General features: G+C 35.2%; 1 protein-coding gene and 1 pseudogene across 3 annotated transcripts in view; one reads left to right on the forward strand and one right to left on the reverse strand.

The window, feature by feature from the left end:
* Positions 1–27780, reverse strand: part of CLINT1 (clathrin interactor 1) — a 66639-nt gene that overhangs the window by 19143 nt on the left and 19716 nt on the right. For all 3 annotated transcript variants that reach the window (XM_061189919.1, XM_061189918.1, XM_061189917.1), the window contains exons 2-6: positions 9425–9529; positions 8796–8892; positions 7123–7231; positions 6006–6170; positions 2636–2813 (exon numbers count right to left, since the gene is read on the reverse strand). In XM_061189919.1, coding sequence (XP_061045902.1) covers positions 2636–2813; positions 6006–6170; positions 7123–7231; positions 8796–8892; positions 9425–9529 — 654 coding nt within the window. The remainder of the gene's footprint in view (positions 1–2635; positions 2814–6005; positions 6171–7122; positions 7232–8795; positions 8893–9424; positions 9530–27780) is intronic.
* LOC133091595 (U6 spliceosomal RNA) lies at positions 2004–2204 on the forward strand (annotated as a pseudogene).

The raw sequence follows: 27780 nt of genomic DNA on the forward strand, positions 1-27780 counted from the left end.
TCTGAAGTAAAATACTTAAAATTCTCCTTAAAACTATGACTATCATTACTGATGCAATTTAACTCGGACTAATCTAAAGCAATTTCTACTTAAATATAAATCAATTTGGAACCTGTACAAATCAAGAATCAAGAAGAATGGCTTCCCACACTGAGCAAAGGGGTTAAATATATTTTTATCTATAAACATTTTAGGGAATCTACAAGTTCTGATCAAGTGTTCAAAACCCCTTTGTCACTTACTAATTTCTCAGCAACAAATGACCTAAAAATTCCCACCGTCAGTCCTATATCTAAGACTGAAATTTCTTACCTTTCTGATGTCCAATTTGATTACAGTGCAAGATAACTTCTTTACAAGGTGAGAATGTAAACTTGACTAGCACACAATGAAATGAAAGCTTCATATATGATCAGTGTTCAAGAATTCCTGAATCTAATAATGAGCTAATAAGTCTAAAATTCTGATAACATGCCAGATAGGTCCCATGCAACTCTGTCTAAAAATCTATTCTTCTCTCACAAATACTCCAAGATGTAAGTCCCTGGTTTGCTCTTTAGTTACTAAAACAAATAACATACACTACATTTTCACTCTTTTAAACCTGAATATATAAAAGATTTAGGAACTCTAGCAGACCCTGTCTTAGAGGCAAATGTAGAAAAGAAAAAATCAAGGGAGAAACAGAAAAAAAAAAAAAAAGAATAGGAAGACAAAGCAAGGAAAGAAAAATTGAGGGTGGAGGGCAAAGAAGAGAAAGTAACAAAACAAGAAGGTACATAGTTAGATTTCTAACCAGCCTACCTACCTGATTCCCATACTTCTTCAGGAAATAGCAACAGAATATGTGGCCACTATGTTTTAAGTCAAACCAAAAGTGTGAACACAAAGGCCACAAGAACATTAAAGAGGGAAAAACAGCAAAGAGTATTTGAGGTAGGCATCGTTTTCCAAAGTTTAGTTATTTATTATTGCCATATGCATACACTTTCAGTATAAAAGAGCTAGAAATACAGTTGTAAAATATATTCAAAGTATTAAAAATAAATTCTGGTTCTTCAAAGATCATATTCCAGAAACAGACAGGAATTCCGCAGATTTAATAAATATAGAAACATACTGAGAAGACACTAAAATATTTTAGAATCTGAATAGTTTCAAAACTATTATTTTTATTTCTTTTTAATGACCCCTAAATCTGAACTGTTAAGATTTTTTTATAAGAGAAAAAGAGATGATACTTAGTTACAAGAACTCACTTGAAGTTTTGGTTGCATCTCTGTGTTACTTTAGGCAAGTTCCACACAGCCTGACTGGGCTTCAGTTCTTACTCCCAAAAAATAATGGTAAAATCCTTGCTCTAGACTATCTAATAGAGGTACAGTGAGGCACAAATGACAAATATCTTATAAAACTTGCTTTGCAAATTAAGTGCTACATACACTGCCCTTATAACTGGCAGAAAAACTAGTTAATAGCTATATTGGTAGGTAAGAAAAAGTGAATGCTAAAAGGTTCCTAGTACTGTTCTATGTAAAACTAAATACAAATACCCCAACATTAGAAAATGTAATCTATGAAAATATAGGTCACACTTGAAAACATTTTAGTCCAAATATCCATCTGGATTTTTTTTTTCTGGTATAAACTGGCACAGAATCTTAATGAAATGTCACAGGAAGAATTTTCAACCCCCTAACTTTTGTTTAAATCTAATAAAATAATAAACTTCATTATCCCTCAGCAATACCTTAGATCCCTGGATCATCAGATGCCCAATTGCAAAATAAGCTGTCAAAGTTCTTACTGGGAAAAAAAATTCCAATAAATGGCCTGAATAAAAACATACAGGAAATGTGATCAATTTTAGAAATAAATGGCCACAGACAAGGAAAGTATGTCAATACTAAATGCAAATAATGTCTGACATAGCATCTTATAAACAGCTGCACTGTATATATGACATGTGTGTGTGTGTAAATACACACACACACACTATATATATGTATAAATCAGCAGCAAATATACTAAAACTGGAACAATACAGCGAAAATTCGCATGACCTGGGAATTCCCTGGCGGTCCAGTGGTTAGGACTTGGCACTTTCACTGCCATGGTCTCGGTTCAATCCCTCGTCAGGGAACTAGATTAGCCTGCCCCCATGCAAGGCTGACATGCAAATTCATGAATTGTTCCATATTTTTGCACAAGGCATTTTTAGGGGAGTGAAACTACTCTGTATGGTTCTGTAATGGTGGATACTATGCATTTGTCAACTGTACAACACAGTAAACCCTAATGCAAACTGAAGAGTTTAGTTAATAATATTGGTTATCAATTGTTAATAAATGTACCACACTAATGCAAGATGTTAATAACAGGAGAAACTGTGTGTGTGTGCATGTATTCTTGCACTCGGAGAGGTGGGGTTATGTAGCAACTCCCTGTACTTTATGCACAATTTTTCTGTGAAGCTAAAATTGCTCTAAAAAATAAAATCTATTAAAGAAACAAACAAATAAAGCTGAATTTCAGATAATGCCAACACCCAAAACAAATAAACAAAAAAACCCAAGACCCAGCTGTGTCTATTTAGTACCCTTTCCAAGAGACCCAGGAGACAAAGTGTTAATACCTGCATCTTTCTGGAGAGTCTTCTCTATCTTTCCTCCGGAACTTGCTGATGGTGTCGTCAATTGTGCTTCCAATTTTATCACTCAGTTCACCTAATTTATCACTGAATGGAAAAGCACTCTTGTTTTTATCCCAGTCCTCATCCCATTTTGATTTAGGCTCAGGATCATATCTTTCACCTATATAAAGCATTAAAAAGAGAAGCAACTCTAAGGACATTAAATTCAAAAGGTGTCTATAGTCCTTATTTCTGAAGCTTTTCCTCATAATAAAACAGTTTTCAAAGGAAAACAGAAAGCTCCCACAGTGCTGAATCAACACAATTACAGCAAGGCACAGCATGTAGTGCCAGTCATTAAGTGGCAGGAATGCAGATTCAAAAGCTTTTGTTTATGAAAACTAACACAACCTTAATGCACAGCACAGCATATCAGGAAGTTCTTAAGGGCTGCTGAAAGGAGTAGAGGAAAACACAAAAACCAACACAAGCTATATAAGCAAAAGAGAAATGGAAATCTTTTGTTTTCACAAAAGTCACTTAATGTATTATATTTCATTCCCATTTCTTAATGGTTTTTCAATTATTAGAAAAGCATTGGACAGCAACAATCTCTTACAAAACACAAACTATAGGAAACACTACTCTGAATGCTACATATCCCAATATACTGTAAAGACTCATAACTGTCATTCTTTACCATCAAACTAGAAAAATAAATGTACTTCATGGCATGGGAAAGCACCCTTCAATTATTTTAAAAAGAAAAGAATATTCTAACTACCAAAAACTATACAGACTAGAATCATGAAATATGCTCAAGCAGTTCAGAACAGTGATGATCTATTCAAACACCAAGTCCAAACATTATGCTGGGACTGGCAAAACCTAGGGAGCCTCTGTGTGAATTTGATAATGGAGATAGTAGATCACTGGCAGTGAAAAAAAGCCCCAAAGTGTCAAGATTTGTTTTAGTCCTTGACTTTGAGGGCCTAAAGAAGAGATAGGAATTACAGGCACTAAATGGAACCTTTTCCATTTCCATGTCCAAACTCAACTTAAGAGGCAAGAGTACAAGGTGCAGAAAAATCACGTGTGGTTAAAAAGAAGACCGAAAATTAAGGCAGGGTGCAGAGAAAAAGGAAAGACCAACGGGAAACAGCAATATAATAAAAAGGTAGATAACTGAGCTTTTGTTTAAACTTTGGTTAACAAGTTCTGATGGCATACATGCCCTCTGGAGATCGAACAAAACCATTTTGCTGAATTACTCAGTAAAACTGCAAAGCCAAAATTTTCTGTGAGAGTTTGAGGATTTAAAAATACGTCTACTAAATCTGAAAGTGACCACCAACTTAAAGAGAACATGACAAAATGTTTTCTAGACAAAATTTAAGCCAGGATGGTATTATAAAAATGAATGGCTCTCCAACAATGTATACGTACACTTCAATAACAATGTGATGAACTAGACTTTTAAAAGAAACAAATTTACAGGATAAATGAAAGCAGATGAAAACTAAATTAGCACGGTGGACATCATACTAAATGAGTGCCAGAGATACTGGATATTGGCAAAACATTATCTAACGTCAAAATAAAAAGCATGTAAAATAGTTAAAGTTGGTTAAGTCTCTGAATAATATATATAACATTAAAAATAATTTATAAAAGAAGGCAATGCAGATACACAGGACATTCAACTCTATCTCTAATGCAGATGATGTAATTAGTTCACTCTAAGTCTAAAAACTTACTCAATTGTCTAAATTTATCTAATTATATATTGTGCTGATTAAAAAAAGGACTACTAGCAAGTAGAATGAGGAAAGGAGTGGAGAACAGCTCTTTCTACTCAAAAACACATTAAACTGCTAAAGCTACTTTGAAAAATCTAAAGAATAAAATATTAACTTGGGTAAATAATTAAAAGACTTCTTACTCCCCTAAACAAATAAAAACTCCAAAACATATTTATGTGATTTATTTAAGAGAAACACTTTTGCCCAATTCAAGAACTGACTTAAATGTGATATGGGACATTAAAAAAAGGAATTTTTCTGCTGTTAGAAACATCAACCAATTAAGTGCAGTATTTTTAATTTGAGGGCAAGAGAGCAGAGGAGCAAAGGAGCGAAGACATTTTATAGATACTCGCAAGGTAAGAAATAGAAGATTTTTACACAGTTACAATGAAGGAGTTACAAGATCTCAGTATAATTCAAATATAAACAAACTTAGATATGGTTGGGGGGCAGTTAGAGAGCCCCAATATGCAGCTGCTAAGTATACGCGGCACTGGCCTGTCTGTGGATATACAAAATGACAAGGGACTGTCCGTGTTCACAGAAGACAGAACGAGTCCAAAGGAACATCCTGTGAAAGAGAGTTCTTATTTTCTGTATCTGTTTCAAGCACCTACCTAGTCATCTATTTTAGGAAAACCATATTATTACATTAAAAATAAACATGAGAGGGCTTCCCTGGTGGCGCAGTGGTTGAGAATCTGCCTGCCAATGCAGGGGACACGGGTTCAAGCCCTGGTCTGGAAATATCCCACATGCCGCGGAGCAACTAGGCCCGTGAGCCACAATTACTGAGCCTGCGCGTCTGGAGCCTGTGCTCTGCAACAAGAGAGGCCGCGACAGTGAGAGGCCCGCGCACTGAGATGAAGAGTGGCCCCCACTTGCCGCAACTAGAGAAAGCCCTTGCACGGAAACGAAGACCCAAAACAGCCATAAATAAATAAATAAATAAATAAAATTTAAGATATAATTCACGAAATAAATAAATAAATAAATAAAATAAACATGAGAGATGAATGTTCTAGCCGTTCTTAAATACGTTAGGAACAATACAGTGATAGGCCTAGACAAAAAACTGATGGTATCGTCAGTTACCTTTTTCTACGTCAAATTAACGCAGTGCTTAATTAAGGAAAGAGACTGAGGATGGACTAACCTGTAGCTCTATTTTTGGCCAAAAATAGAACTAAACTGGTTTTGAACTAGGAGGATGAATCTCTTCATCGAACTTTTTTTTTAATGCTCTACACGGTAAGTTACAGAAATCCTTTTTTCTGCTTAGAATGGGAACCCCAACAGGAAAGGGCATATATCTATTTTACTCTCTGTATGTCAACTTAAAGTTTGGTCATTCAATAATGCTTAACGGTTAAAATCATATTCTTGAACCACAAAAGTAAAAAATAGAAAGATTCCTAAGATCTACAGGAGCCAAAATGAGTATTACGTATATCTCAGTATTGTATGTATTCAAAATAGCATTTTTGTCTTCTGTATTTCAATGATTCTTAAAATACACCCAAGAAGCTAAACTGATGCTTAGGTGCCAGTCTGTCTTTGATACTCACTGTATCTGAATCCTCCAACACTGTCTGAGGAAACCCCAACATATTTGTCTTTGTTCTTCTTTGCTTTCTTTCGCTCTTCACGAAGCCTGTCATCATCCTGGGCAAATTCAACCAATTCTTTCACCTTCTGGCGAATATTTATACCTTGATCCTTGCCATGCTCATCTGTGAGGATGGTAAGGGAGAAACAAAACCTTAAGAATTCAGTTAATATGTATCAAACCCTTTAACACATACAAAAAAGACATGAAAATTTCAACACAAGAAACCAACTTCAATATTTTAAAATGAATAAAAAGAGGCAAATTGTGTTACTGAATTTTGTCATTCCCTCATCAAATCCTAAGTCTTGAGATGCAATTTTGCCTTATAAGAGAGTGCAAGGATGAACTAAAAAGGACCACAGATAACGGTTCTATGCAAAATCAATTAAAGATCCACTAAAAAGGATTACTAATAATAACCATACAAAATGGACTAATATCCAAAAATGTTATTTTCTTTTTCTATGGTATTTTGACAAAACAAAACAAAACGTACATTTTAATGACTGAAAAGCACCCAAACGCCTTCGTCTCCCCAATACAAGTTTGGAAACACTAATTACCAGGATTTAGTGTAGCTGAAAAACTGAATTTTTAAAGTGCTTTCAACTGGGGTATGCTACAAAATGAAATGTGGTTCATTCTGTATCCTCTTTCACATTCAAAACACACTCTGGCCTTGCTGCCTTTGCACAGTAAATATTATTTGGTGGGAGGAAAAAAAAACCCCAGCTTCAAACAGATGTGTGTGTTTTGGAGCTCTAACCTTTTCTTCCCGTATGATTAAAGCTATTCCTTTATGGACACCACAGGGGACCAGTCTCCAGTGCATATTTTAATATAAACCCGAACACTCATGTTGTGTTGGTTCTGTTGTTATTAGCCAGTCTTTTCTGCAAGTTCTTGTCTTCACTAATTAATACTCTAGGGCCCCACGTCTTGGATTCTGCACTCGTCACACAACCAGCAACAGTCACATTCTAATTAGAGCGGAGAAGCTTCTAAGCTGGTTCAGGTGACTGACAACTCCAACTACTGTTTTAATTTGCTTATAAGGTTTTTCTATTGCTCACCTACAAAGTGGTAATTTTCCAGGGATCGCAAATCATAAATGTGTTCTCTGGCACTTGTAACAACACGCTCTGATCCATTCCTTATGAGGTAAGCTAGGAGCAGCAATGACTGTAAAAATACAAAGCACCAAATGAGATTTAATGAAATAAATTCTGGTAGAGCTCTGGTAAATGTCTGAAAAAAAAAAAATTCTAACATTAGCAAATAAATAATCTTTGTGTGTGTATGTGTGTGTGGGGTTCTTTACCTTACATTAGACTTTAAAAGTACCTTTAAAAACTCATATTATCAATTTAAAGTTCCTCTTATACCAAGCGTAATAAGTAATTATAAACTGTCCACTGGATACATGTGTCAAAAGATTAAAAAAAAAACTTAGATGTTAAATATCTGAATGTATGATATAAATGAACACTAAGCTTTTAGAAAGCTGGTTCAGTTTTAGTGTTAGAAACATCAGTTTAAAGAGAACAATTATTTGGTAATTATATGACCTCACAGCATTTTTCCCGGATAAAATTTAATTTGGGAGGTTTATGATGTGGCTTTTGTTTAAAAAACTTGCTGCTTGTTTTGGAAAATATAGATATTTTCTGCTAAAAACGTGATTTATGCTGACACATTAAAAAAAAAAAAGAATCAAAGGAAAAAAAAAACTTGCTGCCAACAAATATGAGAAAAGAATGTTTACGGGATTTCTTTTTGAGGTGATGAAAATGTTCTGGTTTAGACATTAGTAACTACTACACAACTTTGTGAATACACTAAAAACCAATGAATTATGAATTCTGAACTTAACTTTGTTTGGAACAAACCTCACATAAAGATCTATGAAAACCTAGTTAGGTTGAAGAAACTGAGGGGCAAAAAACCCTCATTCTACCAGGAATTTATTCGTTAAAAAAGTAGTTTACCCAAGAATTATTAAAACAAACAAAAAGCTCTAATTAAAAAAAATTAATTTACAGAAATTTAAACTATTTCATCACTACTACTGTATAAGCTAAAGGAATGACAGTGAATGTTTTCGGAAACAAACAACATCAAAAACATGGAACTAAATAAAGCACTGATTTTTCAATACTAAAAGCCAGAAACGTTGCTTTCAAAATTTCAAATATAAATATAATAACACCATTTTGGAAAGCACAGAAAAACTTTCTCAGCAGCGAGAAAATATCGTGGGGATGGAAGAACAGATTACTATCTTGTTTTAGAATTCTACATATGATGAGATCAGTATTAAATGAAAAGAATCTAACAAAACAGTACATATTTGCAAATTTTAAAATGTTAGAATTTTAATGTTTTAGAATCTCTTGTTATACTTAAATTTAACACATACTTTTGGTGCACAATACTGTAATAATACTGGCAAATTTTTATGTAGAGATGACAAACCATATTAGAGGGTGGTTTTCATCTTAACTGCTCATACACTAAACATGCATACTACTATAGATTCATTACTTTCGACATGCACAAATATATGAAGAGTTGTTTATGGTGACTAGAAAACAGAACACAAACAGCAAATCTACTTCTTTTAATGTTTTAGAATATTCTATTCTAGGATTCAACATCCTTCATAATCACTTATGTATGTACACCTTAAAACTTCAAGCATTTGTCTTCAACGTGTCAAATAATAAATACAGACTAAAACCCATACCTTATAAACTCTTCTCCAATTTTTTTTGTTGTCTTTTAACATTCGTGACCAAAGCATGTTCATAAGTTCTGGAAATTGTTCGTACATAAATGTAGCCCTGAAAAAAGAATAATTTTCCTTAAGAGTTTTCAGTGTGTTAATTCTGACAGTAGATGGCAGGCTTGTTCTGTGTTTTCCTAAAGAGCTTTAAAAAATTAATAATTTTAATTCAAAAAAATTTAGATATGCTTCCTTAAAAATATCTTTCTTATATTTTATACAATATCGAGCACATTCATAAGTCCCACTAATTAATATCATATTTTACAAGCCCTTCATTCACTGGCATAATTGTCCAGATGTTCATCAGGAAAAAATTTTCCTAGCTTTAAGTCATTTTATATGCATTTGTCAAAATTTTAACAAAGTTTGTCTAAACTTCATTGAAAAAGAAAAATTTTATTTTACTTTTCTGAGCTAATATCTAAGGGGAATGGATCCTCTGTGAAACTTCCCCCACTAATATCTGAATGATTATATGCAAAATTTTTATCTGGCAGCTAAACAGTTTAAAACTGAAAGCAAATTTCACATTTCTGGGTGAAGATAGTTGCATTCTTTCTGCACTGCTGAGTCAAATTATCACTTACTTGGCAATCTCTCCCATGAGTTGCCCAGAAGGTCCCCAAGGATCGTCATTCGTTGCTTCTCGAACCTTAGACTCTATCTCTGAATAATTCATAACCACATTGGTGCTGCAGAGAAAAAAAATGCATGCACATACGCACAAAGATTAGCATCAAAACTGAGAAACACATGAAAACTTAATAATGACACTACTGGGTGTCCTAATGAGATACCTCTACAGGGTGGGAAAGAAAACATCTTTTGTGCACAAGCTACCCTGAGGACACTATATAACACATTTAAGTTATCTTTAAGAAGATTTTACTATTCCATTAGGCTTCAAGAATACAGATGAGAGATTACATTAGAGCTGGCATAAGTCCAGTAAAAAATGGCTTTAGGTCAAATTAAAAAGGAAATTGAACATGCTACAGTCTATTATAAAGCTAAGTTGTCATTTTGCTGACCAGACCTGGTTTACATGCAGTCTTAGGTTTCCTGTTCACAGAAATTCTTTAAATTAATGAGCAAAATTATATAAAAGCTGTTATTTATACTGTATAAAAAAAGCAATGAAAAATCAAAGATAACAGTCTAAAGATGTTTAGAACCACTATGAACATTTAACTGTAGTCCTTGTCTTTTTTCACTTACTGTACCACATGCGTTTTCTATGTCACTGTGTAGTCACTGTAACCCTCAGTGGTTGTTTTTTTTTTAATTAATTAATTTATAGTTTGGCCGCGCTGCACAGCATGTGGGATCTTAGTTCCCCAACCAGGGACCGAACCCGTGCCCCTGCGGTGGTAGAAGCGCGGAGTCTTAACCACTGGACCGCCAGGGAAGTCCCAGCCCTCATTTCTAATGGCTACACAATATTCCATCTGGAGACTGTATGATAATGTATTTAACTTTCACTTAAGACTTCAGCAGTGGTCAAGAACATGGATTCTAGGAGTCAGAAAGATCTGACTCCAATTAACTTACTTTGTGATCTGTGGCAAAATTATTTTGTGGGTTGGCCAAAAAGTTCGTTCGGGTTTTTCCCTGTAAGATCTTACAGACAAACCTGAACGAACTTTTTGGCCAACTCAATATTTCTCTTCATGTTTCCTCAAATGTAAAATGGGAATAAGGAAGAATACTACTACTATCTCAAAGGGTAACAACATATCAAATGATACACAATGGTACAGTGTCTGACATACATAGGAAGTGCTCAATAAAAGTTAGCTATTGGAGATAATATCACCTATTAGAATTTAAAAATACCAATATTAAGTAATATTTTTATAAGAAAGAACTAACTTTGAAAAGAATACCTTACAATTAAGATATGAGATGGCAAAATGTGTGGTTGTTAAAAAAGAATTTCTCATGCTTATATGGATTGAAGAATTCAAAGACATTCTGAGGAGTACATACTGTGGAAATGTGACATATTATAGTAGTACTCATTTGACATGTACCGCTCCAATTATTACTGAACAATTGTTATAACAGATGCCTGTAAATATGGTAATTCAAATCTTCCACTTAAAATTGAGTTTTAGAAATAGTGAAAAAATAAAAAAATTGGTAACTCTTACTAGTTATATCTACCCCACTTTTGCTGTACGGTTTTTCAGTCATCAAAAAGTTGTTTTAAATAAGGAAGGTTTGGTTATAATTGGCACTCGAATCTCTCAAATATAAATTTCAAATTTATTACAAATACTTCAGTTAATAAACAGTTCACATTTTAAAGGAACCATTATGCATATAAATGACTTGCCAAATCACAGAATAAATCTGGCTTCTAGATTTACATTCAGAATACTGTTCTATTAAGGTAGAAAAGCGAAATCCTATTACTTTCTTTCAAATCTTAGAGAAAGCTACCTCCTAAACTATCAACTGTTTGATAACAAATACAAATTATTTCCATGGCACTAAAATAAATCCCTGGTCTCCACTGCCTCCTTCAAAATTTAAGACTATTAATGAATGGATTTTTATAAATACCCCATAATCATTCTATTAACAAAAATTTTATGTATATAAAGAAATAGTAACATTTTTTTCTAATTTTGCTAACAATTGAACAAAAATAAGATTAAGGCAGCCAATGACATATTTTCAATTTAAGATGCCACAAAATAACGGATTTCAGAATGCTGTTGTTTATCTTACTGGCTGAAGAATGCACGGCTTCGGCAGTTAAAAGTACAGCTGTGGGAATGAACAATAGCAATTAGGATTATAATTCATCCAAGCATTTCATGACCAAGAATGCACTTGAAACTGCACTGTTTAATTTGTTGGAGAACAACATGAAGAGTTAATCTCTAGTCCATGTACATGAAATATTTTTGCTAGAGCCTTCATAAATGCTGTAGCTTTCAGAACACTACTTTCCTTGTTCAAGCTACAAAAGCCCATGGGTCAAATGAGAAAGGTCCTGTTTCCCTAACCCTTCACAAGATTCTTAGCTGAAGGCCTATATGTGTTTGAGTGCTGTATGTTTAAGAGGAAGAGGTGGCAGAGAGCCAATAGCTTAAGAATCTCCTTATTTCCTTGGTTGAGAAACAATGGGAACTATGTAAAAGCACAACTTGCCATTAGAACACATAACATAAAATATAAAATGGCAACAACATGGAAAAATATGGCAACAATAGTAACAAAAAGTAACAAAGTTAGAACACCTCCATGAAGAGTATCAGGCTCTATTTTAAAACCATTTTCCAACAATACCGCTGCTTTCCAGAAACTGGAACGCTCAAGATGAGATCTGATGGCATAAAGAATTCCAAAACAAAGTATTTTTAAGCTGCACTTAATTCAGAAACAAATGTAAACTAAAACAAAACAACACTGTATAGTTTGGCCTTATTCCAGGTCATTTAAAAATAACTGTTTCTAAAAAGGTAGAAATGGCATTTTGATCCTTCCTTTCCCATGTTTTCTATTGCCCTCAATCCACACCCTACCCATAATTCCAGTGCCCTTTTTAAGAAAGGAAAATAACTCCTCCCCTCTCCCCCAAAAAAGAAAAGTTAAAAAAAAAAGTTATGTCCAGATGTGAAAGGAAAAAACAGCCAGCTTAATTCCTAAAACTTCTTACGATTGACACAAATGTTTTAAGAATGGATAATTCAGACACTAGAGGGGGATCTCTCATCAGTTTTTTAAAACACACAAAATTCAGACAAAGGTAAAGGATCTGTTCTGCAAACAAAATTAAAGGAAATTACCAGGGAGTGACCAGAGTGAAGAATATAAGAAGCTGCTCATGTTCTGAAGATTTTTACCTTACAGTAATATTGAACCACTGCTTTTTTATAAGGATAAAATCCACAATTAAAATCAAACCAGTGTTTTCACACACTTCACATGTACTCCTCACAGCACCCCAGCAATAGGCAGGTAGGACAGGACTAAGAGTCCCCAAAGAGAGTACTTAACTCTGCACTACCCAGCACTACTCACTCAATTGGATTTTTAATGCTAACTACTAAAAGTTACCATCCTCAAGTCCTGTACACATGCTTCTATGGCTATATGAACACAGCCAATATTCAATTACGTCAAGGGTTGATTATTCAATTTGTTAATGATTAGTGTTCATTTGGGCCCTCCTCTTTATTCCCCATTTTCTGCTTATTTCACTGGTCACTACTGATAAATATCAAGTTATTTTACTTGTTAACAGTTTGGGTCCAGGTTTTAGAGGCAAAATTGGTTGAAAGTAAAAGCTAAAATGGAGCTTTACCTATAGATGGTCAGTGATTCTTCTAATCTGCATTAAGAATAATCAGTAAAATGACTGACAAGAAAAAACTTGAATAGTCTTAACGGTATTTTTTTCCTGCCAAAAGTTCAAGAATATGCTTTGCTAAAACAAAACGACAGACCAGGAGAAAAGGTAAAGTACAGGTATAATCCAGTCTTAACTGCTAACAAAGGAATACGAAAATTGAAACAGATTTAGTAAGAAGCCTTTTTCCTAGCCTGCCTTTTAAATTTTACTTCTTTCTAAACAAAATGGAATCAAATGGGTCTGTATTTTTAATATGGTTTCTTCTTTTTGTTTTAAAGTTATTATAAAGACTTTATTCATTCCGAGCTCAGGAAAAAATATTCAGCAGTATTTTCTATTAGACGGTTAAACTTGTGTTTTTTCATACGAACATCCACACTTACAAACACAAGAGAGTCAGAAAAACAGAGGCAGCAAGAGACAGAGACAAATACAGCATTCAAAGTAATGTTTTAAATAATGTATTTCTTTTCTTCAAACTGTGTTTTCTTTTTTCCTATATTTTCCAAAATTTCCCCTATGAACATTATGTTGTAACCAAGGAAAAAGTATTAAAATGCCATTAAGAATACAAATCGAGGGGCTTCCCTGGTGGCTCAGTGGTTGAGAATCTGCCTGCTAATGCAGGGGACACGGGTTCGAGCCCTGGTCTGGGAAGATCCCACATGCCACGGAGCAGCTGGGCCCGTGAGCCACACCTACTGAGCCTGCACGTCTGGAGCCTGTGCTCCGCAACAAGAGAGGCCACGATAGTGAGAGGCCCGCACACTGCGATGAAGAGTGGCCCCCACTTGCCGCAACTGGAGGAAGCCCTCGCACAGAAACGAAGACCCAACACAGCCATAAATAAATAAATAAATAATTAAAAAAAAAAAAAAGAATACAAATCGAGTACTATATCATCATTAGCAACATTTTAACTATTTATAGGCAAACAAGCATTATGGTAGACCAAATTAGTATTATTTGTACTTCCAATGTCTTGTTATCAGGCTAGTAAGTGTAGCAAACTAGTAACTAAAATATATGTATACAAACTAAAATATGTATACCAAATGCTATGTGTGTAAAACCACAGGGACAACTTAGGTACCTAATATTGAAATTAATGTGATTTAAAAAAAAAACAACAACTGGGGACTTCCCTGGTGGCTCAGTGGTTAAGAATCCCCCTGCCAATGCAGAGGACACGGGTTCGAGCCCTGGTCCGGGAAGATCCCACATGCCGCGGAACAACTAAGCCCGTGCGCCACAACTACTGAGCCTGCGCTCTAGAGCCCGTGAGCCACAACTACTGAGCCTGCGTGCCACAACTACTGAAGCCCACGCGCCTAGAGCCCGGGCTCCGCAACAAGAGAAGCCACCGCAATGAGAAGCCCGTGCATTGCAACAAAGAGTAGCCCCCACTCACCGCAACTAGAGAAAGCCCTCATGCAGCAACAAAGACCCAATGCAGCCAAAAATAAATAAATAAATAATAATTAAAAAACAAAAAACAAAAAACAACTGTATTAGGGAAGAATAATTCCCAACATTAAAATCTATATTTAAGGGCTTCCCTGGTGGCACAGTGGTTAAGAATCTGCCTGCCAATGCAGGGGACACGGGTTTGAGCCCTGGTCCGGGAAGATCCCACATGCCGCGGAGCAACTAAGCCCGTGTGCCACAACTACTGAGCCTGCGCTCTAGAGCCCACAAACCACAACTACTGAGCCCACATGCCACAACTACTGAAGCCCGCGTGCCTAGAGCCTGTGCTCCGCAACAAGAGAAGCCACCATGATGAGAAGCCCGTGCACCGCAACGAAGAGTAGCCCCCGCTCGCCCCAACTAGAGAAAAGCCCGTGCGCAGCAACAAAGACACAACGCAGCCAAAAATAAATAAATAAAAATATTAAAAAAAAAAAATCTATATTTAAAAGTGACCTCTTGATCTTAATGCCACAGATTTCAGAAGATACTTTTACGATATAGGTAAAACTATTATGCTCCCTCTAAAAATATCAATCTATAAGAAACTTTTTAAAAACAATAAAACACCCTTAAAATGAACACTGAAAAAGACAGTTTTCTCAGGTAACAAATTACTTACGCCAGGAAAATCTGTTCCTTTTTAAAAATGTTTCTAACCAAAAGAGCAGAGAAACAGTTTTAAGAATACTTGCTCTAAAAGCTAGATAATGGACCATGTGACATTTATTTTTCATCAGGGGATGATGGTCTTCACCACATTACCCTTATTTGCAAGCTGAACATTTACAGGTTCAATACTCATATTGCTACCCATTCAAAACAAAAAGCCTTTTCTTGATCTGAAAATGAAACACAAAGCAATGAATTATGTCTTAACACAAGCAATGGTTCAGTAGAAGAATTAATGTTGCTAAAGCAGATGTTACTATCATATTTGATTATACAGTAACATAGTTATATAGCTACAGTGCTAAAACAAGGAAAATACTACAGTACTCCATCCGTATCATAAGAAAACTAATGAAATATTGGTAAGTACAGAAGAAACAAATAACAAACCTGATGCTTGCCACTTCCTCTCTAGTGCTACCATGCTGCCATTACTAGCAAAAGCCCCCCCTACCAAAAAATAAATAATTTAAAAATTTGAGTGAGGAGAGAGGGAAAAATATTTAATAGCATCTCCTTAGTAGAGAAGTTTAAATAAACTTACACTCAGGATCACATGACTAGTAAACAGCAATAGATGTCCAAATTTTGTTAGGTTTTTCTAATTCTAATTAAATGTAGCCCATTTTCTATTATGCCGTAATGCTCTAAAATCAGAGAATTAGCAGTATCATCTGAGCTAAAAGTCTACTAATTAATATATAAGATGACATCACAAATTGTGCTACTAAAAGAACTAAATGCATGGGGAGGGTGCGAGGGAGAGAGATGCAAGAGGGAAGAGATATGGGAACATATGTATATGTATAACTGATTCACTTTGTTATAAAGCAGAAACTAACACACCATTGTAAAGCAATTATACTTCAATAAAGATGTTTAAAAAAAAAAACAAAAAACGCAAGGTCTGCCAAAAAAAAAAAAAAAAAAGAACTAAATGCTGAATTAATGTTTAAAAAGATGTATTCTCGGTCATGGAAATTACATTTTCTTTGGTTTTAGTAAAATTAAAAACAAACTATCCAGTTGAAAAGAAGGAAACCAATGTACCCCCTCTTAAACATATATTCTTAAAAGCAAGGTAAAGATTAAATAGGAAAGAACTGAAATTGAAGACATCTAAAATCTGAGGCTCTCAACCATTCTTCTGCAGTAACAAGATTTCAGAAAAGAATAACCTGCTTACTTAAAAAAAAATATCCTATTTCAATCCACTTATAGGTATGTAGTATGCTCATGTGCATATCATTTATGACTTCACCTATTTACACGGAGGACTGTGCTGGATTATGTACCTTCTGTTTTCCTCTTCACTTTTCAAGAGGGAACATTAAAATGCTAAATGCTACAATATTTAACTTGCTACTTTTAAAAATAATCAACAAGAATATGCACTGAAATATTATACCTCTTCCTTTAGCTATCACAGTAAAAAAAAAAAAAAATTAAACCCAAATAAATATTAAAGAGCAATCTGCTGCCAGGTTTTATTGAGAGAGGAAGGGGGTCCCATAGTCCTTTTTAAAGCTTCTAACTTTTAAAATAATTCTAGATACTTAAAGATCAAGTTACAAAGATCATACTATAACTAGATACCTAATACATTTTAAAAACATGGCACAGACAGAAAAACTAAGTCCAAACTCAAGCAGCCTGCCTATATGACATTAAAACCACAGAAAATGTATTGTTCAAAACACCATTTTAATTGTTCCCTCCCCACATATTATTATGAAAAGTACTCCTAACTGACATAACTATTTTTGAAATTCTAATTGTTTTAAGGTGTAAGAAAATTAAGGACTATATACTCTTTTCTTAATCAAAAGCTATTCTCACATCAATTCTACTACCAAATTCTTTGATCCATTCTGAGTGATGCTGGCCTTCAATTTCAATAAATAGTTCAGACCAGTATTATCATGGGGTGGAGAAATGAACTATAGAATTTTAATCACCTGTGATGTTTTACTATTACTGAACACTGTTGACAGATACGGCTCAATATTCTCGTAATCTTAACTCAAAATTTTACACTGCATTTGTACTACTTACAGATAAAGTGGAAAGACAAATTCTACAAATCTGTTTTCTATAAAAGTATTTTTCATTCTGGGGGGGACAGGGCAAACAGAGAGCAAAATAAACACTAAACACTACTTTGCAGGTAGAAGAAACTATAATAAATCCCTAACATTCTTGAAAGATGAGCTGAAGACCTTTGTGTATCTTTAAAATTGTGAAAATAAAAATGTTAATATAGACTCCTGACAATCTCCCAGATTCAATCAAAAATTAAAGTATCCTGTGCATATTATACTTCCTTAACACAGGGTAACCAATATCTAGATTCACTAAATTTTATTTCTTGGGTGAGAAACTTTTGCATGGCAGAACACTTTCCATAAATTTCTTTTACTGATTCCATATGGATTTGATTGTGTCATCAGTCCAAGGTACTACCAAACCCAATGTGTTCCTCTTTAAATATGCGTAAAACTTCTATTTTCTGCCTGTGAATCATCATTTTCTTAGGCTCTGCCACATTCAATACCAGTACCAGAGGTTGGCTTTCTTTTGAGTCGTTTTTCACAAAAAAAAAGTTAAGGTGTTACCACAGCCCCAGAACTGGAGCACAACAGGGCTGAGCTGCAAGGTGGATGCCAGTGACTGGCTTATTAGCTAAGTGACTAGTTCCCATACTGCAAGTCAGATTTGGATCATAACAAAATTATACATTATTTCCTGTTAACAAATCTTCTAAGATCTGTTCTAAAAAGTCAAAACTCTGAACAGAAAAATCTATCAAGACTCTACCGTAATTCAGAAAGGAGAACGGTCACACAGTAGGAAATGTAATGCAAAAAAATTTTATCTAAGAACTTTTATCAGTAACTGACACCGATTTATAACGTACTTTCTCTTCCAATCTCTAAAAACAGCCATTACAGATTATCAGTATTCTAAATGATATCGTTATCTAAAGATTTCAAGCTTAAAAACCAGCATTCCAAATCCACACAATTTCACAATGTGCATTAAAAAAATACTTGGGCCCTTGCTTATGTAACAGTTTACCGAACATTCCACGAAAATTTCCAGTATTGATTCAGTATCAGTTTGCACAAGCCAAAACTAACCAGACCCACATCTAAAATTTCTGAGATTCCTAACTGATTTGTTCATCATTTAAGTATAAAGTAGTCCTAACATGTAACTAGCAGAAATAATAAATCTTATGAATTTCTCCCCCCAAAAAAAACTCCCAGAAAAATCATTATTTTATGGTTTATGTAGAATTCAAGGTAAGGGTACATAAGATGAATAATCATTAAAGAAGTCAATACTCCAAATTTAATTTCAAACGGCAAACTTTGTACCAGACTAGAATGTATACATAAATTGATCACTGGAAAGATAATTTACAGAAGCAGTAACTAAAATACCTCATTTTATATGAAAGATCATTAAATATTTATAGTCCAACATAAAGTCTTTTGGGAAACACTAGAAACCACATATAATTATTTCAATTTTCAAAAAAATACAGGAATTGATCCAAAACAAAAAAATACTTAAATTGGGATGGTAGTTGCATTTCTGCCCCTCAAAGTCTGTCATTTAATTCTTTTTTCCAAAAGGTACCGACCCCTTGATCACTATTAAGTGTGACTTAAACTGGCAACTTTTCAAGAAAATAGTTTAGTAATTTATGTAACAGATGTGCAAAGGAAAACTACATGGATGAGATAAGCCAAGAAAAACATCCTGATGTCCACAACTAAATTATGACCTGTGGGAGAAAGAAACTGTAAAACTATTTCCCTTTCCTTACAACTTCAGTGGTTAGCAATAGCAAATTACATAATCCATTTTATAGCAGCCCTTATTCAGACATTAAAATAAGCCTTGACTCCAGGAACTGTTCCAAAACACAAGGCCACACTAGAGGAAAACATTGCACATCTATGTATTTTCATGATCTGATTCATCTTTTATGGTTATTTTGTAGAAAAGCAAAGTAATATGTATATTAATTGATCAATAATTTATTAGAAATGAATAGGGCCCATATCTTGTCTCTGATCCCTGGACAAATCAACCACTGATGTGTCTCAGTTTCCTCATCTGAAAGGTAGTTCCTATGTATTACAGAGATTAAATGAAATGACATGTAAAGCATTTAGCACACATGGTTACTTTTCTGCCAGTATTTATCATTTTTAGTTTGAAATATTCTTTATATGGCCCCTTAGAGTACAGTGGCACTAATACTTATTACTTACCCATCTCATTCACTGCTGAGGGACTTTACAGTCACGGTAATTGGCAGCCTATCTGACCCACGGTGTGCACACTGAAATGAAGATTTCGAGCACATAACTATACAACAAGGCAGGATGGCTATTATTTAAAAATGGCCAAAGATCTGGAAATGAGTTTCACTAAGAGACAGGACAAGTATCAATACAAGCCCTGGCACAGAAATGCCATTTTATGCTTAACAGAGTTGGTATTTTGAAGTTCACTCTCTTTAATCTTGGTACACCACCAACCATGAGCCAGGGTTTTATTTTTACATTAAGCAGCAATTTCTCCTGTAGTGGTAATCTGACATCATCTGATAATGTCTCTAACATTTTTTTGGATTCACTAAACTAACTCATAAATATCAGCTACTGGAGCCACACATCCCAAAGCAAATTACACGAAAAACAGACTTTTAAGCTACTATAAGAAGAAACATATTTAGCATGAAGTTTATATCTACAATTTGGGGATATTGAAAAAATTGCAGAATTCTGAGCTTTCAAAGTACCAAAAATAAGGTCCATGTAACTCACTCCATGAGGTGTCTAGCTGAACAAAGGATGTTAGAAAAGCCATGACACCCAGTTTCTCTATCCTGTTTCCTCTATAACAGCAAAATCATTATACTAGGAAATGTCTGGATGTTCACGGGTCTTGATGGTTTATATGGAAGCCCTTCTAATGTCTCTCTAGCATAAGCACTGCTAACATGACCTGGGCAGCAGACGACAGGCTTAGAAAAAAGCTGTCCCAACATAGGCTAGTCCCACAATGCTAAGGAGTTATTATTTTCCAGAGAGGCACTCTGGCAGCAGTAAGATTTGGGGAGGCTGGAAAAAGGGAAGATTTTTTGAGTGGTTCAGGGAAGCAGAATGAAAAGCTGCTCCCAAGATGTTGCAGAAATGGTGCTTGGAACAATGTAGCAACAGAACAGGCAGAGGCAGCCACCACTAGGAAATTCTTCCTTTCATGGCTATAGAAAAAAGCTCTCACAACACAAAATTGTATGAACATTAACTACTACCAACTATATAAAAACACATGTGCGTGTGGACAAAGCCTAAAGGAAAAATGCCCATAAGAAGTGTTGGGGTGGAGGCACATTTGTTTAAAATTTCACTTACACAATGAAAAAACATGATCTTTTTTTTAAAGAAAAGAAAAACAGTACTTGTATATAAAACTTCTTTTCACTTGCTAGGTAAGTGTCCATTGGCTGGAGGAGGATCAGCTTTCACTCCCCTGCCTCAGCAGCCTGTGTGTTATATCAATGCTCTGTCTGCACAGATAAAAAGCTTTCTAAGAAGACAGCTATGGATGGAGGGCCAGAAGGTAAAAAGGTATCAGGTTGCTCTCTGCCCCTTGGCTCCTGCAGAACACTGCTGCCTCAACAAGAGACATACCCAAGGAATGAATGCCAGTCCCAACCAAAAACCATTTTATTTCCAGCTGACTTTTTCTTTTTTGTCACGTATCTCTGTAACTGTTAAGATTTTCATTTTTTGTTTTCTTCTGAAACAGTACTCTAGTGTTTTGTGAAAAATACTCTGGGAGACGTTAATAGGTGTTATGTGAGAAATGCGTTCCATGGTAAGGTTTAGGAAATGTTATGTAAAACAAAGGCAACTTTATTACTGCAACACTTGTTGGAGACTTTACTATTCTCATGTGCATTATGAGTCTCCAACAAGGACTATATTAAACATTTCTAAAACTTTGGGGACAACACACCTTTTCCCTTGGGACATTTTGAAAGTGTCCCAAGAAACCCACTTTGATGTATTTTTTAAAAAGGCCCTTTTTTCCAAACTTCCAAAAATATTGTCAGTTGATACCTTTTACCTTACCATTATTTTTAGTATCTGTTATTTCTCATTTTTAACCTAATGAAAACGTTTTATGTTTTTAAACTCTTATCTGTTGACTTGCTTTCAGCCTTTTACCTTGCTTTACTTATTTATTTTTATCACACTTAAAAAAAAACCCTTGATTGAACTTTATTGTTGATCTAAGTTATACATATACTTTTTCTTTTTTTAAATTTGGCTGTGCCATGCAACTTGCAGGATCTTAGTTACCCAACCAGGGATCGAACCCAGGCCCTGGCAGTGAAAAGCACTGAGTCCTAATCACTGCACCGCCAGGGAATTCCCTCAATATTATTTTAAGACTCATCTGTTTTACTCTTTTTGTAAAGTCCTTTTTGCATTGGGTTTTAAAAAACTCTAAAACTTTGTTCCAACCCCTTCAAAGTTCTCACTTTATTTCAGCTTCAAGTTTTAATTTCTTAATCCTTATTTAATAACCATATGTTAAACATCTTTATTTCCTATATATTTTACTTATTTTTTGATATTTTATAATGCACAGCTGAACAAGAAGAACCACAGCAAAGAGCTCAGGAAAAGAGATGGATGGCCTCTCCCCACAGCCCCTTACTCTCACACTGGTAGCTGCTTTTCTAGGCTCCCTCATGCAGAGCTAACATTTTTCACAAGGATCAATTAAATACATATATGAGATACCCCAAAAGAAAGTCCCAAGAGCGGGAAAAAAATGATTATTCTTACAAATTAGAGCTGCTTTTTAACAATAAAATGTTAGTTCCTACGTATTTGCGAGGTAGCAACATGAAGGCAGCTTCACTGTTTTTCATCCTGATATATGATCTCAGGGCACATCATAAACCTGGGCAGGCTGGGTGCAGTTGCTGGGATGTCTAGAGTCATCTTCAGTTTTCCCTCAATGCCTACTTCCCATTAATTTCCAAAACCTGTTCAATCTGCATTAAAAATACAGGCACTACCTCTAGCCTAGACTCCTACAAAAGCATTTAACGATCTCTCCATTTCAGGTGTATTCTCCTTTTATTCATCCTCCAAAGCACAATCAGATTCATCTTCCTAGTATTTAGTGTTGGTCATGTTAGTCTACCACAAACTCATTACCACCTTCCCCTTGAAACATCTTCCTCCTCCTGTACAGTGGTACCATCCTGGGTTATGGCTTGAACATCACTATTGATTACTTCTCTCCCGTCTTCTAGCTAGCATCCAATCAATTCCCAGGTCTTTTCAACCCCATTTTCTAAGTATCTCTCAAATATGTCCACCCACTTCTAGCTACACACACTGCCACTACCTTGGTCCAGGGTGACCACCATTTCTCACAGGGATTCCTGCCAACAACCTTGTAACCAGTCTCTCTGCTTCCCCTCTATCTTCCAACAGGCTAGAAACAAAGTGAACTCTTGCTGAAATACAAATCCTATCTATCTCAGCTCCCATTTTAAATCCAGCAAAGTTTTCCTTATTACCTTCAAGATGAAGTCCACATTCCTTCATATGAGATACCCATTTATTTCTTCAGTCCCATCACTGTTATTTTCTCCAGGTCTCTGCACATGCTATTCCCTCTGTTTCTAAATCCTCTGCCCAAACATCCCATCCCCCCACCTAATCCCACCTTATCATCAGATTTTAGCTTAAATGCTACTTCTTCCAAGAAATCTTCCCTCAACTCTGGGGACCTACCTATGTGCTCTACACAGCAAAGCACATTATGTGCTTTCTATTACCTTGAACTAAAACTAAAACCAGTGCACTATATAATGGATGTGTTTGTTTACTTGCCTGTCTCCCCTTCTAGACTGAAAACATCCAGAGGACACAAATTGTCTAACTCACTTAAAATCCCCAGTACCAGGAACAGGCTTGGTTACAGCAGATGTTTAATAAATATTTATTGACTAATTAAACAAAAGGATTAAAATTCTTAAATAGCTTCTTTCCTCTGACTAAAAAAAGTCCTCATTGATCATGCAGGTGGTCAGGACCTACATAATCTGGACTCAACCTATCTGTCTAGCCTTTTCTCCCACTACTTCTGTTTCATTTACTTTACGGGATAATCATACTGTATTACTAGTTGGAATTTAAACATGCCCTTTACTTTCTTACCTGAGTAACTGTTCACTCCTGGAATCCCCACCTCTTCTTCAGTTAAAATCAAGCCTAGTTTTAAACAAAGATGCAAAAATGAAGCCTTCCTGACTCTTTCCAGCCCATAGTCTCCCTTTCCTATGAAGAAATAAACATTACATTTATAACTCTTATGAATTATATTCTGCCCGTACAATGACTATGTATGAATTTATCTTAATTCCCTTAATACAATGTAAGTTTTTAAAAAGCAAGTAGAGTTGATTATTTGAGAACTCTGTTAGTTTATTTGCTCACTGAAATGTATTTTTAACACCAAAATCAATATTCACAGTGCTTTTGTGGTCATTTGTGAAGAGTGCAGCAAAACATTTGAGTCATCTATCATGCATTCCCAGATGAGGTCAAAAAGGTGATGCTCTGTCTTCTTGTTTCAGTTCTTGTACTGTAAACAAGCATCCTTTCTCTGGTCTATTCAGTGTTGTTTTTTCACATCTTTATGATTTTTCTTGATTTCATTGTTTAATATGGCCCCCAAGCTGACTGCTGAAGTGCTGTCTAGTGTTTCTAAAAGTAAGAAGGTTATGATGTGCCTTACAGAGAAAATACCTATGTAAGATAAGACATGCAGTATAGTGTACTTGGCCCTGAGTTCAATGTTAATGAATCAACAATACACGTATTAAAGAAGGCATCTTTAAACAGAAACACACATAAAAGAAGGTTACTAATTGGTTGATGAAAATGTGACCAGAGGCCTACAGGAAACTAACCCTGTATTTCCCCTATGAACAAAGGTTCAGTGTTTGCAGTGACTTTTTAAAACATAACTACCTCAAATAATCAGAATTGACTGTACTATATGTTATGCATTTTTATTTCCCTCTCAGTGCGTAACAATGAATGCCTCACATAAAATGGGTATTTAATAACTGACCAGTGAATACATAAATGAAATCTATGATCTCTTGGTAACAGAGAGGGGGGGATGGAAGATAAGGAAGCTGAGATTACAGTATGAATAGAGAGGACTAAAATAAACACCCACTGACCAACAAATACACAAAAGAGAATGACATGAGAAATACTACCTTCAAAAAATTTCTTTTTTAAAAAGCTGACATAGAATGTTTCAATCTCAGGCTTTTTGGAATCACAGCAAGAAAGACTTGTTAATTTACTCTATCCCTTAAAATTAGCTTACTGACCCCTAGCAAAGACTTAAAAAGTTAAGATACCTTGGCATAGGACTTCTGTGTCCCACAGAAACATGTAAAGAGCTAAATATGAAACTTAAGGCTAAAAAAAACCCCCAAAAAACTTCAAAGACTTTAAACTTCCTACTTATGCTCAGTATCAACTATGAATTTGAGAGCATCATGAATTTCACTTCTCTAGATGCTGGAATTCTAATATACAAGCAGCCCTCCCTTTGCATGGCACCCTGTTAACTGAAACTCATACATATTGGACCAGGCCCTCACTTGGCACAATCTATTACCACAGAAGAACTGAGCAAAGCAAAGACTGCAGAGCAGTAATTCTTGTGTGTTCCTTCCAAAGTAACACAAATGGCAGAGGCAAATGAGCACATTTTATTGCCTGCTTCACATTCTATTCCATAAGATGGCCATATATATTTATTTATTGGTTTTTAAACACTTATGTAACTCTACAGGCCAGGCAATGTCTAAGTCCTTTAAAAACAATTCATCTAATTCTCCTAACAACTCTATGAGACAGATAGTATTATTATCCCCATTTTACAGATGAGGAAACTGAGGTACAAAGAGTTTAAGTTATCTCACTCTAGGCCACACAACGATTAGCGACCTCAGTATTTGAACCTAGATGATCTGACTCCAGAGATAAAGGTCCAGAGCTTACACTCCTAACTGCTATGCTATAATCATGACTTTAACCAGTGCCCCCCTTCTACTCTTGTCCCCACCCTCAATCTATTATTCAACTCAGTACCAAGAGTAAGGTACATAAGTGAGATCATTTCACTCCCTTGCTTATCAAAATTCCTCACTGGCTTTATACACTTAAAATAAATCCAAACTCCATGCAATGGCCAAGTCCCTGAGCCTACCACTTCTCTTCCACATGCTCTTGCCATACTGTTCTCTAACTTTCTCACCAGCTCTTTCCCCACTCTGGGTCTTTGCTCACTCCATAATGCCCTTTCTGGAACACTCCTCCTTTACTCTGTGTGCTCTAAATTCTTTAAGTCTTAATGTAGATACCATACCTTCAGTTCTCCTCTCACCACCCTAAGTAAAACAGGCCCATTCATCATTCTCTACTTCAGCCCCTTTTCTTCATAACACTCAAAAAATACGTAATTATTTTGCTTACTTGTTCTTTTTATCTCTCCCTACCAAAACTTGCTTACAACTATACTTCAAGTATCTGAAAGAGTTCCAGATGCTCAGTAAATATTCATTAAATGAATAAGCCAGGTTATCCTGTGGCTTCCTGCGATTCTTAGTACAACATCTCATTCTCTTTGTTGTATGGGTATCTGACATGAGAAGCATACCTATAATTTTGAGTTTTCTTTATCAGAGATTATCTAAGCATTAAGAATATAACTCATTCATTAAAAGATGATCATCACCATTTATTCTAAAGAACTCATCTGAAAAATGTTATCAGTCTAAAAGGAATGTTAATTATGTAGTTATTATTTTCAAATTATTCCTTATAAATCTTAACATGACCAAAGGGATATTACCTATGTTAAAGTCAAACACCAGTGTTGTATCTCCAGCAAATTTCTCAAGCTCTTGTAACTCTCAATGTTCAAATTACTTTTATTTAATTATTTAAAATTGTGTAATTCTGCTGCATTTTAACATTATGCATATATAGTTATTTTTTTAATTGTTCGGAAAATGAGACTCTCAACATATGGCCAGTTTTTTCCAATTTAAGTCAAAAGTGTTTCATATTCCAAATGAGTTATCTATTTGGTTTGGGGGTAAAGTAGGCATAAGTCTACACTTAAGCTATACATCCTAAGATTATCTACAGAAAATTAATCCTCAATACTTATTTCTACAAATGTCACAAACATAAGTATTTTACATTTGCTAGCTAAATAAAGCACCAACATCCAGCATTCTAATTAGAACAGTACTGCCATAATTAAGTGAGACTTAAATTATTCAGTAATCAGCTGCTAGTATAAACAATTCAAAAGCCAAACAGGAGATATAATAAAAAGTATGTGAAGTACAGGTAGATGGTTGTAACATGAAATACCATTAGGAAAAGTGTACTCTGTGACAGCATTTTATTGACATAATCAGATTATCTACAATGTATATACTTGTATAGCAAGTGCTTTGATTTTTGTCTTTTCATACTTAATTGATTTACTGAAAGCAAATTACATTGCTGGATGTGGGAATAGGAGGAGCATAGCAACGCAGCATCCTTCACAAATCTTATTCTCTTAAGGTTTAAAAATATGAAAACAAAATGTTAAACTTTAATTATCCAAAAGAAAAATACCACCACCACATTTCCAAAGAGGTCTTTATCCCATGTGCCACCTCTCTGTACTGTAGGTGTTCCTACATGTAAGAAGTTCTAGCAACATCTTAATTATGACAAAAATCTCTCTAATCTACCATATAATCTCTTTTTAAAATCTGTCCCACTGCTAAAAAGAACCAAAGCCAGGGGTCCTTGCAGAAATGGCTGACTCCAGGGCTGAAGCAGTGAAAATACAGGACGAGCTTGAAACCTCTTGTGCCAGAAAGGGCGAAAAAAAATAAAACGGCATGACGAAAGGATACAGGCCAGCTTCACAGGGCTCTCACTGGCTACATCAGTGACAATTTGAGTACTGAAGTAAGTGGCAGACAGTAATGGATTACAATCCACTGAATAAAATGAAAATCCATGAGACAGGGATGGAGGAAAGAAAAAAAATGACAGCTCTTGCTTAAAGTAAACTGATAACTCTGAAGAGAAGAGGAGGGATGAGCATCACTATTTTTAATCATTATAGTAAAGACTGGCTCAAGCAATCATCTGTAGATGCTAAATCCAGGGGGGGAGTCTGATGAGGAGGGGGTCTCAGAGTATCTCCCCACAGATTGCTTATTAGTTGCAATTAGATAAATAGTAACTATATGGTAGAGGAGTCAGACAACACCTTGACTGAGTG

The sequence above is a fragment of the Eubalaena glacialis genome, chromosome 4 (assembly GCF_028564815.1).
Source record: "Eubalaena glacialis isolate mEubGla1 chromosome 4, mEubGla1.1.hap2.+ XY, whole genome shotgun sequence".
In the NCBI taxonomy this organism is placed as follows: Eukaryota; Metazoa; Chordata; class Mammalia; order Artiodactyla; family Balaenidae; genus Eubalaena; species Eubalaena glacialis.